The sequence below is a fragment of the Pungitius pungitius genome, chromosome 15 (assembly GCF_949316345.1).
Source record: "Pungitius pungitius chromosome 15, fPunPun2.1, whole genome shotgun sequence".
NCBI lineage: Eukaryota > Metazoa > Chordata > Actinopteri > Perciformes > Gasterosteidae > Pungitius > Pungitius pungitius.
This window is the reverse complement of record NC_084914.1, coordinates 2,766,226-2,780,540: the sequence shown is the minus strand read 5'-3', so window position 1 is coordinate 2,780,540 and position 14,315 is coordinate 2,766,226. Positions and strand designations below refer to the sequence as shown.

General features: G+C 45.4%; 3 protein-coding genes across 8 annotated transcripts in view; 2 read left to right on the top strand and 1 right to left on the bottom strand.

Annotated features, from left to right (window-relative positions):
* The window catches only part of LOC119206018 (zinc finger protein GLIS1), a 26,248-nt gene extending 19,737 nt beyond the window's left edge, over nucleotides 1–6,511 (bottom strand). Inside the window, exon 1 of one of the 2 annotated variants that reach the window (XM_037457469.2) lies at nucleotides 6,386–6,511. The gene's annotated coding sequence lies outside the window, so the exon portion shown is untranslated. Of the gene's footprint in view, nucleotides 1–6,354 lie in introns of both variants that reach the window. The other variant, XM_037457470.2, reaches the window with a different exon arrangement.
* The window catches only part of LOC119206994 (uncharacterized), a gene marked incomplete at its 5' end in the record, with an annotated part of 242,444 nt that overhangs the window by 135,814 nt on the left and 92,315 nt on the right, over nucleotides 1–14,315 (top strand). The window lies entirely within an intron of this gene.
* Nucleotides 8,898–14,187, top strand: LOC119206921 (heterogeneous nuclear ribonucleoprotein C). Of its 5 annotated transcripts, none has more exons than XM_037457632.2 (9): nucleotides 8,898–9,052; nucleotides 10,827–10,923; nucleotides 11,673–11,938; nucleotides 12,364–12,436; nucleotides 12,535–12,585; nucleotides 12,692–12,867; nucleotides 12,991–13,128; nucleotides 13,242–13,411; nucleotides 13,689–14,187. In XM_037457632.2, exons 2-9 carry the CDS (start codon nucleotides 10,919–10,921, stop codon nucleotides 13,797–13,799), a joined length of 990 nt encoding a protein of 329 aa, XP_037313529.2. In that variant the 5' UTR covers nucleotides 8,898–9,052; nucleotides 10,827–10,918; the 3' UTR covers nucleotides 13,800–14,187. The 5 variants fall into 5 exon arrangements, with proteins under 5 accessions (XP_037313529.2, XP_037313522.2, XP_037313525.2 ...); XM_037457625.2 differs by having other exon boundaries at nucleotides 12,991–13,146; XM_037457628.2 differs by having other exon boundaries at nucleotides 12,532–12,585.

Below are 14,315 nucleotides of genomic sequence, written 5' to 3'. Positions count from 1 at the left end.
TGCTGTGACCACGCTTTAATGCTCCCATAGACCCCTCAGGCGAGAAATCACTTCACTCCACACACACACACACCACATGCGTGTAGTTACTGTGAGAGAAGCTACGCTAATGGCCATAGCATCATATTTACCTTAGAGGCACGACACGTCTCATTTACGGTTTTCTAGACGTACTAGGTCGTTTTTTATTGTTGTTTTATTGCTACTTCGACTCCTGCAAAGGGTCTGAAGGCTCCTCCACCACCCGTTATGTTGTAAATAGAACCTCAAAAAACAGTCCAAGATGGGTGACTCCTCTGTCCTCCTCCGTCTCCCGTCCCTCGGCGCTCGACCCCCCTCCCCCCCCCCCCCCCTGGCAGACCTGAGCCTTTACACGCAGGTGTTGGGTCTGCGAGGAGCTTTGACTGAACGCAGATGGCAGGAAATTCCTGTCAAATGACAGTGATTCGGCCCCGAAACCACAGAGACAGTGTGAGCAGAGCCCTTGAACCAGATACAGCAGCAGCAGAGAAGCTTCAGGGACGACTAAACTTGGACGCTCCGGCCTGCCAGCTTCTTGAAATAGGAGCAGCATCACAAGACGTCTGCTGAAACTCGGCGTCTGGCGTGGTGGGTACGGCCGGACCCCGGGCCTCTTCCAGAACCAGCGTTTGGGTGGTATTCCTTATGAAAATAGATTGGGTTTTTTGGGCGTCTGGCTGTGTTCTGCAGCTATAGTTTGGTGAAACATCTGCGTTTCTGCCAACAGATCCGGCCTCCATCAAGCAGCACGTCCCGGCTCTTCGGGGCTGCTCGCCTTCCCTTTAAATAAACACTACGGCACTGTGGCGCTGAGGCGGATCCGTGTTCACAGGGACTAAAGACACTGGAATTAAAACGCTATATTATCAGCCTGCTAAATGATCTGTTGTCCCCTGGATGGGAGAACTGCGTGGACCCCCCCCCCCCCCCCAGAGGACAGAAGACACCAGCTCTGTCTCACATGAATGCATTAAAAAAACGTTTTGACAAATTGACCAACAGTTTATATGATTATATACTATATAACCGTTCAGTTAGCGGAGGCTAACGAGCTAGCGGAGGCTAACGAGCTAACGGCGTCGTCGCTGGCCTGCTGATGAACGAAGCGGCGCTGGACACAGGTCTTCTGTCACGACGTCCCCCACGTCGCTCATTGGCCCAAGTTGCTGCCCAGGCGCCTTTGAGCACGTTGAAGACGGGGGGGAGGAGCTCGTGACATGTGAGGCCGTGAGGTTTTTGTGCCAGACCACCGCTAGCAGATAACAATGGCTCCCTACCAGAGGACAGTGAGGGGGTTTTTTTGAGTCACGTTGCAAAACATATTTGGGAACTGAAGTGATGGAACGAAGCTGAGCGAGTGAGGTAAAAACGCTTATTACATTACTAAACAATGAATTATTAACGTCTGCCTCGCGAGGCCTCGGGACGCGGAAACCCTCTCCGGAGGGCCGCTGTCAAAATAACGCCGAATTGATGGTCGAGTTCGAATCAAAAGATGTTAACTCGTAACGAAATCACGACCTTAAATCACAGATATAATATCCGGTCGAAGGGAAGCCGCGAGGCGGCGATTTCTGGAAAAGCCCTCGGTGTTTGATTTCCTATACCTCGAGACCCTGATGACCTTATATGGAGTTTCAGCGATCAGCTTCCTGTTGCTGTCCACTATTGCGCAACGGCCGAAGAGTAAAGCAGTTTGAAGCTTTTAGGAATGCTTTTAAGATGCCGTTTCTTCACAATTTCACATTTTTGTTCCATCTCAACGTTTCCCCCCCCCCCCTGTGCTTCCAGCTGGGCCTCTGCATCCTCTGGGAGACCAGCTCTTTGATTGGACATTTGATCGTCTTCTTCGCCGGTTCCGCGAGGCGTCCCTGCTCTTTGACGGGTCTCTCTCTTTACCGCTGTATTTGTTATCCTCGTATGTTAGTTCTCGGGCGCCTCCCAGGAATAATATTTTAACTTGACTGAAAACAGATCCCTCTAGATGGTCATCTCCTAAGTGAACGTGGGCCAAACTCTAATTCGTGTAAAAACAGGACATTAGGTGGCTACTGGCTGTGGCTGAATTCCGTGGGATGTTCTCATTGGATAGGAGCAACATCTAATACGGTTTGCTGCTGCTGGTGCTGATGATTAATGAAGCTCTCTCGCTGTTCAGTTGCTGCAACGCCTCGGGGGGCCTCGGGGGGAAATAAACAAATTAGTTTTATTGTGTTACCCTTTTTAAAAGCTCCGTGTCTTCTTCTCCAAAATGTAAACTTTACAAGAACAGAAAAACAATAGCAGCTACTTCATAAGGCAGGAAGAGGTCAAACCGCCTCAGTATGCAGGGGGGCATCTCTTAAGGCTGTGCCTGTTTGTTATATCGTTATATATATTATATGTATTATGTATCATCAACAGCAGCAGCAGCAGCTACACATAATGGATAATAATATACCACAAACACAAAAAAAAATGTTTTTAAATAATGGTTGATGTTGATTTGAAGTGACACTATCTACCCTTTGCAGAATATAATGGGCCCGTTTGTATTTAACACAATTTTGACTGCGTCTAAATGCAGGGTATCACCTTAATGCAATTTCTATTAAAAGATCTGCAGGGTTTTCAGCTCAGTTTTGGAATCAAATCTTAACCAAAGAGGCCAGATACACACACACACACACATCTCCATGCATTAGTGTTCAGGTATTGTTAGGACAACCAAAAGCAAAGGTCTGCAAACTGTTATAATCCCAATAATTGACGGGCCGTGGCGAGAGGCTTGGGCCTGCGGTTAATACACACCGGGAACAATTTTGAAACAGTTACCTCTGATGCTTGCAGCGGGTCGAATTACTCAGCTGTGTCACCTTTGGGTGTTGCAAAAAAAAAAAAAAAAAAAAGGCCCGCACCAGTCGGCCAGGAATAATATTTCTGAACAGCGCTAAAAACGAGCTCTGCTTGAAGGGCAATCACTGGTAACGTCCGTGAAGGGGAACGCCGCGGAGAAGAAGAAAAAAAACACAAGTGGCCAACCGCTTCATCAGCACGAACGCGGCCCCCCGACGCCATAAAGCGCCGTGAGTCCGAACCCAGCAGGAGGAGGGATGTGACCCATTCAGACTGCGGGCCTTTTTCACGTTAACAAATATTTATGTAAGGGAAAGCAAATTAAAGGTGCTGGCCTCACGCCATCGGATCCGAGTCTCCCCGTGACTTTGAACACTTAATAAAATACATTAGGTCATCTTTGTAAACATGAGCATTAAAGGGGTGTTGGTAGGAACCTTCACTCTCAGTGACCTGTTGGCCTCCACAGGGAATAGCAGTAATAAGTCCTGTCCGTCCAAATGTTGGTTTGACTTTAATCAGATTTAGTTAGAGTGAAAAAAAAGGAAATTGTGTCTTAACGGGTGTAGCTGAAGTTATGTAGTGGAGTAAAATACCACAATATTAGTAGTAATATCATAACATATTCAATTCAACTATTTTGTATATTTGCTGCTAAATAGCTTTTCTTCTAACTCAAACGCTAAAAAACCCACTTTGTTTTGTTCATCTTCAACGTGTCGACTGGTATGGTCTTCCTCTGGAGAAAACACGGCGTTTGCGTGTCCTCTAAGGGTCTAAAGATGAAGAAAACGCGACAAGGTGTCCTCTAAGCGTCTAAAGATGAAGAAAAGACGACAAAGTGTCCTCTAAGGGTCTAAAGATGAAGAAAACGCGACAAAGTGTCCTCTAAGGGTCTAAAGATGAAGAAAAGACGACAAAGTGTCCTCTAAGGGTCTAAAGATGAAGGAAACGCGACAAAGTGTCCTCTAAGGGTCTAAAGACGAAGAAAACGCAACAAAGTGTCCTCTAAGGGTCCAAAGATGAAGAAAACGCGGCAAAGTGTCCTCTAAGGGTCTAAAGATGAAGAAAACGCGACAAAGTGTCCTCTAAGGGTCTAAAGATGAAGAAAACGCAACAATGTGTCCTCTAAGGGTCTAAAGATGAAGAGAACGCAACAAAGTGTCCTCTAAGGGTCTAAAGATGAGGAAAACGCGACAAAGTGTCCTCTAAGGGTCTAAAGATGAAGAAAACGCAACAAAGTGTCCTCTAAGGGTCTAAAGATGAAGAAAACGCAACAAAGTGTCCTCTAAGGGTCTAAAGATGAAGAAAACGCGACAAAGTGTCCTCTAAGGGTCTAAAGATGAAGAAAACGGGACAAAGTGTCCTCTAAGGGTCTAAAGATGAAGAAAACGCAACAAAGTGTCCTCTAAGGGTCTAAAGATGAAGAAAACGCGACAAAGTGTCCTCTAAGGGTCTAAAGATAAAACGCGACAAAGTGTCCTCTAAGGGTCTAAAGATGAAGAAAACGCGACAAAGTGTCCTCTAAGAGTCTAAAGATGAAGAAAAGACGACAAAGTGTCCTCTAAGGGTCTAAAGATGAAGAAAAGACGACAAAGTGTCCTCTAAGGGTCTAAAGATGAAGGAAACGCGACAAAGTGTCCTCTAAGGGTCTAAAGACGAAGAAAACGCAACAAAGTGTCCTCTAAGGGTCCAAAGATGAAGAAAACGCGGCAAAGTGTCCTCTAAGGGTCTAAAGATGAAGAAAACGCGACAAAGTGTCCTCTAAGGGTCTAAAGATGAAGAAAACGCAACAATGTGTCCTCTAAGGGTCTAAAGATGAAGAGAACGCAACAAAGTGTCCTCTAAGGGTCTAAAGATGAGGAAAACGCGACAAAGTGTCCTCTAAGGGTCTAAAGATGAAGAAAACGCAACAAAGTGTCCTCTAAGGGTCTAAAGATGAAGAAAACGCAACAAAGTGTCCTCTAAGGGTCTAAAGATGAAGAAAACGCGACAAAGTGTCCTCTAAGGGTCTAAAGATGAAGAAAACGGGACAAAGTGTCCTCTAAGGGTCTAAAGATGAAGAAAACGCAACAAAGTGTCCTCTAAGGGTCTAAAGATGAAGAAAACGCGACAAAGTGTCCTCTAAGGGTCTAAAGATAAAACGCGACAAAGTGTCCTCTAAGGGTCTAAAGATGAAGAAAAGACGACAAAGTGTACTCTAAGGGTCTAAAGATGAAGAAAACGCGACAAAGTGTCCTCTAAGGGTCTAAAGATGAAGAAAACGCAACAAAGTGTCCTTCAAGTGAAAAGACAAAGTGGCCTTAGATGATGATAAAGTCACCTGAAGGAGAGAGAAGAGAATAACTAGTTTGACCGATTCTCTACCTGTTGAGTCTTCCACTCACGTCAAGTATCACGCAACCTCACAACTGTGTAAGAGAACCAGGGGATCTGGGGGGGGTTTGGTGGGTTCCTGCTTTCGCTCGTGAACCGATTAAACATTTGAAAACCGCTGTTTACATTTTGAGAAAGTCAGCATCCTCCAAAAAGTTTTTTTAAATGATTTTTTTTTGGGGGGGTGGGGGTTATTTCTCTCTCCCTCACGTGCAACAAAGCTGAACACGCACTGCCAGGGCAAACAAACATGTTTTGGGTGGTGAAAGTGATGTTGGCTCGCCGCCGTCTCCCGCTGCGCGGCGCCGCGCTCCAACGGAACAACTTGAACAAACAAATCCGAGCATCTGGCGAAATAGTCGCCGGGTATTGATCAACAAACCAATCAACCTCCCAGAGGTTTCAAAAAAGTACAAATCTTATTTATCGCGCCCCCCCCCCTTTTTTTTTAATTGCCACATACATAAGACGAAATGAGGTAAACGGTGGAATGGACTCGCTTTGCACACCTCTGTGCAATGGGGGCGCTGGCAGAGGCCCGTGAGCATAAAGTACAATTCCCCCAGCACAAGCTCCGTGTCAGGGATACCGTGATTAAAACAAGCCTCCTCAGAAAAACAAGAATCCACCCCCCTGCGCAGCACTTTTCATTCCAGTAACATTACATAAATCAGTGCACTGCAGTGGAAGGGAAGAGTCCCATAAGTAATAAGAGGGGAAGAATATCACATTTGGGGTAAAAGTTCACTAGTATAGCATAACTATTAATTGTCTCCGTGTTGCACAATCAAAACAAGTTGTTGTGTAACCCAGAGAGGTGCAATTAGACATGAGAATAACACACACGGCATGGAACTTGCTTCTTCTATTTAGGGAAGTTTTTTTTTCTTCCCCCCCATTTATCATAAAGTCTTGACACGTTGTTGTAAATCCAGCAAACAATGGTTCAACCGGGGAACATTTACAGCGTGTACTTCTTATTCCTTCTCGTTGCTTTGCATCAGGATTATTGTTCAAAAAGGAATTTTAAAGTGATTTGAGTTCAAAATTAAGAAAATCCGCAGTTAGAGAAAAGTCACCGACTGTCACGTGTAAAAGAAGCGGGGTCTCCGTGACACTTACCACGCGCCACGGGTGAGGCTGCTCTTCTTACCTTCTCGCGGTTGCAGTGGAGCTTCACGGCGGTGCTGGTCTGCGCGTGCCGGCTGCACGCGGACTGTGCGCTTCCCACTACTGTCTGCGCCGCGCGCTCACAGCGCAGCCTGCGCGGGCACACGCACGCAGAGACTTTTTTTTCTTCTTTCTTTCTTTCTTTTTTTTTTATTAAACAGAGGATTCAATTTAGCTGATTCGATCCCCTTCCCGAATGCTTCTGTAAAGCACTTAAAGGCACGAACTGTCGAGAATAAAACGAGGCTACGGGTGACGTCATCGACACTTTTCAGCATCACCGGTGGCTTGTTGGGATAGTTGAAGAATATCAAAGGGTTTATTGCTTAAATTATGACCACATCGAGTCGACGGTTGGAAATTAAAACCCAGTCAAGTCTCTGCACAGAAGAGAATCCTCTAAATTCTTGCTGCAGAAAGTACAATTAAAATCAAATGGGTTGCCACTTCTCAGCCTTCCTTTCTTCTGTGTCAAAGACACGTATCATCCGGGCACTTTTAATGAATTCCCTTGCAGAATGAATCAATGGGCCCGTTACTTGTTTGGTACACTTGGGTGACGTCTGGATGATTAGTTGATATTGAGCAAAATCTCAAATACCTAAAAATGTGTGCAAAGGGAATGAAAGTGGCTTTAGACCAAAGGTGTATCTGTGTAATGATCACTGGCACAGCGTGAGTCTGCAGTGCCCGGACCATGTGCTGCTGGAACCTCCCTCGGGTTGATCTACACACCTGAAATTTCACACTTCACACCCCCCCCAACAAACCAATCACATCAGAACTTCAGACATGCCAATATGACAACCTGCAAAGATATGACATGAATACACATATTGCAAGTCAGAGTCAGAGAGACTTCTTCTGATTCCTGGGACGATGCACCGAGCAGTAAACAAGTCCTCTGGGACGGCTCTTAAAAACAAAAAACCAGATGGGCGAGAACAATTCACAAAAGAGCATATTCTCCATGAAACGTTGGGCTATTGTGTCTTCTAACTAAATACAGAAAACAGCTGGTTTTGGTCTCTTCTGCTTAACGTCGTTTGTCTTTCTGACTGTCTTCCTCCTCAGGTGCAATCAACTCAGTTGTTAGTGGACTATTTTTCCCCAGCAGACATTTAGACTTTCAAGGAAAAACACACAGTTGTTAATAATAACGTTAATAAAGGCTCCAACCGAGCCAGCACAATGCCTTCATTCATTTCATCATTTAGATCTGAGCTTCTCATACTCTGGCAAAATCAAAATGTCTAACATGAAAAAAAGAGGCACCGTTTTACATTTTGAATTTCATCCATCATATAATCGTTGAGCAAAGAGGTTGATTCAAGTGAAACATTATATAAATAAGGCCATTTTTATGACCATGTTTTTGATGTGAAGCATCCAATATATTTCCAATTTAAATTTGCATGACTTGCTCAAGTGGCAATTTGAAAGAGCTTTAAATGGGATTCAGTGGGATTATGATAAAGGTGTAAATCGTCCTACCTTAAGACACCAGTGTGTGTGTGTAGAAGGAGTGTGAAACGTCTCGCTGAACTCCAATGTGAAACTTCTATTTTTAGATGAGTAACCTGAGACAGTAAATTCAGGTCATTTGCTGCCTCACCTGCTGCAGTCAAACCAAAATTACACCACATTTAGGAAATACAAGTTATTGGTAAATTCTACGTGGGTCATAGTCGTTTTGTCCGACTGTGAGGTGTCTCACGTGGCAACTTAGTGGGACATGACAATTCTTGTTTGGTGCTCATCAAAATATCTCTGGCGTCCCCATTCATTGTTTTTTTCTATAGAAGCAGCGCCACCTCCTGGTGGCATGTGGTAACACATCGAAGATCTGTCGATTTATGTGTCTTTGTTGTCAAAAGTACAATAAAAGATTAAAAGCGTCAGTTAAATGACACGTAATATAATGCACAATACATAAATGTTGCGAATAAATTGACGTGTGGACAAAAATGAACAAATGTTATATTAATTCACTGCTGTAACCCCCCCCTGATTCGACCAAATTATTCGAGTAAGCAGGATGTACACCATAATCATAACTACTGTATGAATCGACCCCTATAGGAAGGTCGGGTTATTTTAAACTGATTTGAAACTCAAGTATTCATGTTTTTTTTTTTAATTAAACCAAAACTTTCTTTAATGTTGGGATGAATCTCTCTCTCTCTCTCTTTCTCCGAAAGAGAAATACAAGTAGCATGATGCTAGTCACTTCAATTATCATATATAATTGTTATTGTTGTGAGCATGAACTAGAGTTTTTACTTTAGCTAATCTAGAAACAATCAAAGCAAAAACCTCTGGAGGCTTCGGCTGGGGGGGGGGGCGGTTTTTCCAAGAACACCAGGGAGTGCGTTTTTACTACCAGGTCACACCGGAATGGAAAGAGTCGGTAGCTTGCACAGCCTGTAATTTACCTTCGCCGCCCGTCCAGACTACTCTGTGACACAAAACGAGCACCTCCGCCAAGTACTGCGCCATTGCCAGTGACGTAAGCTGGCTCGGTGGTTAGAAGAAAGCTAGCTCGCTGCTCAGGGGGGTTGACTCGCTTGTGCGCAAAAAAAGGACGACCTAAAGTCACATATTTGACCGATTTTACCGAAAGCAAGACATTTTACTCTTAACGGTCGCGGTGAGTATTTTGTTTCCAGACATTTTTTTAATTTTTCTATCCTTTGCCTTTTCTTTTTGGATTTTTCTCAACGATGAATTTTTACATTTTGCAAGAGGACAGAACGTAACTAACGTTAGTGTGCTGGCGAGGCTAGCTGGCTAAGCTAACCCTGAGCTAACCGTGACGCTCAGCCTCAAAAACAAGCGTCGCTTGTGCTCTTTTTCTTTTTTTTTTTTTTTTGTCTTTTTAGAAAAGCGATGATTTTGGATGCGCCATCGCCACGCGTTCGTCTATTTCCTCCAGTTCGTCTAGCTTTGGTTTTGTAGTGTTTTTATCGTGTCTACTTTCTTTTGACGGCACTGGTCTGCTCTTTTGGCACGCTTTTCACCCAGCTCACTGGCTAAGCTAACGCTAGCTAACCGCGTCAAAGCGGCCAGCCTCTATTTTTTGTAGTCCCCGCTTTTCCCCGATCCGGGATCGATTACAGCTTATCAACCACCCACAGAGTTTTGCATGTTTTGTATTTTGCAAGCAGGAACTGATCTGAATTGTCTGGGTAGGGAGGGGGGGGGGCGGTGTTGGCAATATTTTACGGTTGTTGGTTGGCTAACCTTAGCCATGCTAGCCGCTATAGAGCCACCGATGCTAACACAAGGCCTGTGTTTCACCTGTTGGTGGCGCTGTCGCGGTGGAAGACGGTGTGTTGTGGATGGTTTTAGGTACTTTTGATTATTCTACAGATTTTACTTTTCTGGCTATCGGGTTTTTTGGGTTTTTCTTTTTTTGCTGTGGCGTAGACCTTCTTGTTTTTGTACATCCTTGGTGAAGGGCGCGTTTTTATCTAATTTTGGAAGTTTTCGACCGTTTTTGGCCCAGTTGTTACATAACGTTATAAATACATTTAACTAATTAAAAGTGTATTGATCTGAATGAGTATTACGGCTGTTTGTTGACGCCTTCACATTCACCACTCGGCGCAGGCGCACACGCACACACACAAGCACCGTGTGTGATTCTTTACATTTGGGTGCAAATTAGGTGGAATTTGATAATAAACCCTTTTAGTTTTTATGACATCTTAACTATGCATTTCAGTTGAAGTCTGTCCGTCTTCTACCTTTTTCTAAAGTGACTGTTGAAACTCATTCCCTGAAGTGATATTGTGCTCATTCTGGTACTTGCATCATGTTCTTCATCTGGTTAAAATCAAATCAGTGATGAATACCAACCTACCTGATCAACACAATACAACTGGTATAACTCCTCAATGTTTAAGGAGGACATAGATGAGACAAACTATTATTTAGACTACAAGTCACATTTTGGCAAAACCCTTTTAGATTGGGTGTCTTGCCTGTTTTGTCAAAATTCGAACATGTCTTTGCTAATGAATATAAATCATCCTTTTTAAAATGAAATGTATATATTTAAGGTTTTACACGACTCGACTGGTAAAACCAACTTTAAATACGGGCCTCCCCGTCTGTCATAAAGTCTACACAAACACGCACACATGTAGGGCCATCCCAATGCACTCTTCTGTCCACATGATTAACGGTTTAGTCTAGGTTTTTTTTAAACTGTTCCCATGAAGCGTGTCGTTTCCACTTGTAGCGGCTTATTCATTTTTACCCCCCCCCCCCCCACTGGTGCATGCATTACGGTCGGCTTGTGGTCACTCGGAAACGAGCCCGTGTTGGTGTTTGCTCCTCACTAAACTGTACACGCTCCAGGTAAGGCCCTGGTGCGAGATAGCTCGGCTTGACCCGAGGTGTGTTTTCTGTCACCTCAGTACAAATCGCGGCGGTCGACACCAGCCCGAACTGATCGCAGCCCGCCGCGGCAAATACCAGACAGACAACGGCAGCCCGGCGCACAGACGCTATGGAGTGAGTGATGAATGTGGACCCCATTGGGGGGCGGGGGGGGGGGGGGGGGGGGGTTATTGTTGATGCCACTACTGTTTTCATGTTTGCCATATTGAATTCACACAAGGCCCTGGCTTTAGCTCTGGGTTCTCGGTTCGTCAAAGTGGAAAAACAAGCAAGCAAGTCTAACTCAGAGTAAATTTGTGCACATGAGTATTTTCACAACCCCTTTTAAAGCAATATGTTTGACCCATTAAATACATTTAGTTGACAATCTGACCCCCTCACTCCCATCAGGTAAACAGTTGTCAAATAGACTACATTATCAGAATCAAATGAACATCATGCTGATGTGGCTCAGGTTTACTGTTGACTTGTATGCAAAATAAGAATAGAATTTATTTGTTTAGCTGAATCATATTCCCAGCATCTCACTGACACCTTTTATGTTCTTGGGTAAATGCAGCAGATTAAAATAATAGTGAAGCTGAAGCGGGGACCTCTAGTGGTCGTAAACGGGCCGTCACAGCTGAATGATGACCTTTAACTGCTCCTGCCGAGTGAGAGTCAGACTTGCCGAACGCTGAAAATATCATTTCCAGAAGCCCCCAAATCCTACAAAAAGTTCTGTGAGGGAGTCCAAAAATTTGCTCTTTTAGTCGGGTTATTTTTAGACTGTTCAGGACTAAAAAAACCCCCAGACTCCATAGGGGTAAATGTCACTTCTTCTGTCACTAAATGCGGGGCTTGTGTTTGTCTTTCCCGCTCAGTCGTTCCCCCACCACCGCCGCCCTGATGGCCAGCAACATCACCAACAAGAACGACCCGCGCTCCCTCAACTCGCGCGTCTTCATCGGCAACCTCAACACCCTGCTGGTCACCAAGGCCGACGTCGAGGCCATCTTCTCCAAATACGGCAAGATCGTGGGCTGCTCCGTCCACAAGGGCTTCGCCTTCGTCCAGTTCGCCAACGAGCGCAACGCCCGCACCGCCGTCAGCGGGGAGGACGGGCGCATGATCGTAGGCCAAGTACTCGGTAAGGACTTCACGGCTACGCGTCCCTAGAAAAGCCACGCGCTAGTGCCGAAGGGCCTCTGTAACAAGTTAATGTTTTAAAGAGTAAGGGTCTTTTTCCTGATGGAGGGGACTATGAATGAAGGGATATTGAGTGCTGTACTCAAGTCGATATGAGGGAATCCTTCAAAGATGCGGCTCTGACACGTTTTTGGCTACAAAGTTAAAGACCGTGACATGAAAGAAAAGTTATTACTTTCATCTTCAAATCTATTACGAAGTGAATTCTTTTAATTCAAACTGTTGCAAACATTTCCAAGTATACAAATATCTTCACACGCTCGACGTCTGGACTTCTCAGAACAACACAGAAGAAGTTCCTGTTTTTTTGTTTTTTTTTGTTTTTTTTTAAAGATCGTGTGTGTGTGTCTCTGGTTTCCTCCTCAGACATCAACCTGGCCGGAGAACCCAAACCACACCGGCCAAAAACCTCCAAGCGCTCCGCCGGAGACATGTACAGGTGAGTCTCACCGGCTCGACTGATTGAACCTGAAGCCTCGGCTGACACTGGAAACTTCCGCATGTTTCCCGACATCAACGTCTTTTGTTTTGTAGCAGCAGTTCCTCATTCGAGCTCGACTATGACTTCCAAAGAGATTATTACGACAGGTGAGTAAAACGTGATGCTGTGTTTGCAGCAGGAATGTCGAATGTAAAGTGAGAAGTTGCGCGCCACCCGTTTTTTACAACACTGTCTATAAATGTCTGACCGCAGAATGTACTCGTACCCGTCCCGGGTCCCCGCCCCGCCCCCTCCCCCCCCCTTGTCGAGGGCCGTGATCCCCTCCAAGCGGCCGCGGGTCAGCCTGAGCGGAGGAAGCAGCCGGCGGACAAAGAGCAGCTTCTCCTCGTCCTCCAAGAGCGGCCAGAGGACGTCCTCGTCCAAGACAAGTGAGACCTTTTTACTGGTTGTGGAAACCAACGTACAGATGATGTCGATCCAAACGCTGGTTGGCGTCTTGGTTGATGTTTTGATTCCACCGTTGACGGAGCGCCTTGTCTCCGCCTGCGCAGAGGGGCTGTTCTCCTCCTCCTCGGTGAAGGTGGACGAGCTGCAGACCATCAAGCGGGAGTTGACCCAAATCAAAAGCAAAGTGGACGACCTGCTGGACAGCCTGGAGCGCATGGAGAAGGACCACAGCAAGAAGTCGGGTAGGGGGCCCAAACACAGTATGTTCTTGACTCCCGCTCGCATCCACCCGCTCTCTTCTCCGGACAACGTCGCCCACATCTTGACTTTCGCTTCTTTTTTTCTTTTTTTTTAGCTAAAGGTATAAAAACGGAGCCGGGCGAAGTGACGTCGCCGCCGCACACCAGCAGCAAGAAGGACGAGTCGTTGAAGAGAGACAGGGAGTGCCAGGAGCTGAACGACTCCGACGAGGAGGAGGAGGAAGAGGAGGAAGAGGACGACGCAGACCTGCTGGAGGACGACGAGGTTTCTATTTAGCATCAACGCCATCGATCAGGCATCCGGAAACATTTATTGCCAAATGTCAGACATGCAAGGAATTGGCGGTTGGTGCATAACGGACAATTGCTTTTCCACCGTCTCAATTTAAAACCCTTTGACATAAAAGCTGATGCTGAAATAGATCGGTACATTTTAAGCGCTTCATTCAAATCCAACATGGAGCTGAACGTCGGCTGGTACACACAAACCCACCAATGATGTCATCCAAGTGTCTTAAATCTGTCGCTCTTTCAACCTGCAGGTGAAGAGTCAAGAGAGGGAGGAGGAAGATGACGACGATGAGGAGGAGGAAGGGGAGCACGTGGAAGGAGACGACGATATCGAAAGTGTTAATGGCGAAGAGGACTCGTAGACGCGGGACCCCGCCCACGCATGACCACACACACACACACACAGCTTCCAGTAGGAACTCGGACTCCTGTTTTAACACTTGTGTTGTAGAGCAAACACACACTCGCATGGTGCACACACACACACACACACACACACACTGTTGTCCCTTGAGCTGATTTCTGTTTTTGTCCTGTGTTGCTGTGGGTTTCCGTACGTGTTTTTACTGTGTCGTCGCTCGCCCTCGAGGACGGAAGCACGAAGCTGAATGTCCTCAGAGACAAAAGCTCGAAGGACCGGTTTTAGGTTCCGTGTTTTGTTTATTTCCTCATTGGTGAGTCTGTCTGTTAAGGTCTAGTTTTTTTTATATTCATAACCGTAAAGGAATAAATTGCAATAAAATATTAAAATGGAATCAACTTTTTTTAACTACAGAGCAAGTGTTTTGGGGAAGATTAAGCAAAGGTAGTTTACATTGTGCCAATTAGCTGAAGAGACCAATGCATTTCAACAAGTAGTTTTACAACTTTAAGAGCCA

What these genes read in the sequence shown, in the direction of transcription:
- LOC119206921 (XM_037457620.2), top strand. An exon ending in GATCGTAGGCCAAGTACTCG is followed by an intron (nt 11,939 to 12,363) that starts GTAAGGACTTCA and finishes TTTCCTCCTCAG; the next exon opens with ACATCAACCTGGCCGGAGAA. An exon ending in CAAAGAGATTATTACGACAG is followed by an intron (nt 12,586 to 12,691) that starts GTGAGTAAAACG and finishes GTCTGACCGCAG; the next exon opens with AATGTACTCGTACCCGTCCC.